Source organism: Leptonotus elevatus, chromosome 14 (assembly GCF_054856555.1).
Source record: "Leptonotus elevatus isolate MCC_2025b chromosome 14, RoL_Lele_1.0, whole genome shotgun sequence".
Lineage (NCBI taxonomy): Eukaryota > Metazoa > Chordata > Actinopteri > Syngnathiformes > Syngnathidae > Leptonotus > Leptonotus elevatus.
In genome coordinates, this window is record NC_141252.1 from 13,618,454 (window position 1) to 13,618,960 (window position 507).

At 42.4% G+C, this 507-nt stretch overlaps 1 protein-coding gene across 1 annotated transcript in view; it reads right to left on the minus strand.

Moving 5' to 3' along the window:
• The window catches only part of LOC147163075 (uncharacterized), a 138,218-nt gene extending 137,933 nt beyond the window's left edge, over positions 1-285 (minus strand). The window contains exon 1 of the mRNA XM_086094305.1: positions 226-285. Within this exon, the coding sequence (XP_085950431.1) occupies positions 226-243 (18 nt within the window). The 5' untranslated portion in view covers positions 244-285. The remainder of the gene's footprint in view (positions 1-225) is intronic.
• Positions 286-507: the final 222 nt, after the last annotated feature.

Consider the following 507-nt stretch of genomic DNA (forward strand, 5'->3'; position numbering starts at 1 on the left):
CCGTTTTTGTACAAAATGCTGCTCTTACAATTAAATCATGAATAATTAAGGGAAGAGGGCAATTGAACTGTGCCACTATCTCTAAACACAACATGCATACAGTATATATAGCCTATTTCAAATTCTCTTTGTGCATCTAATATAGTTTGCAATAAACCTCATGCACATAATATTTTACAATGTGTACACAAATATTACTAATAAGGAGGGAGGGGAGGGGGTTACCTTCTTAAAAGCTGGCATTCTAGGTGGATTCTCCTTCTGCAAAGTCCGTTCACATGTTGAAATCCCAAGCCAAGTTGGAAGGCACGACAAGCCCAACTCAGCCTGGTGATGATGACGAGCCAGGAGGTGCACTCGAGTTTTCTCGTCCTCATTCTTCCCCTCCTCACTCCCACCCTGCAGCTGGCTCGAGTTGACTAATGTTATTACAGCGTTCAAACACCGGTGGGGCTGTGGTGCACAATACACTACTGTTTACTGTACAGCAATTTTAATTGACCAAAC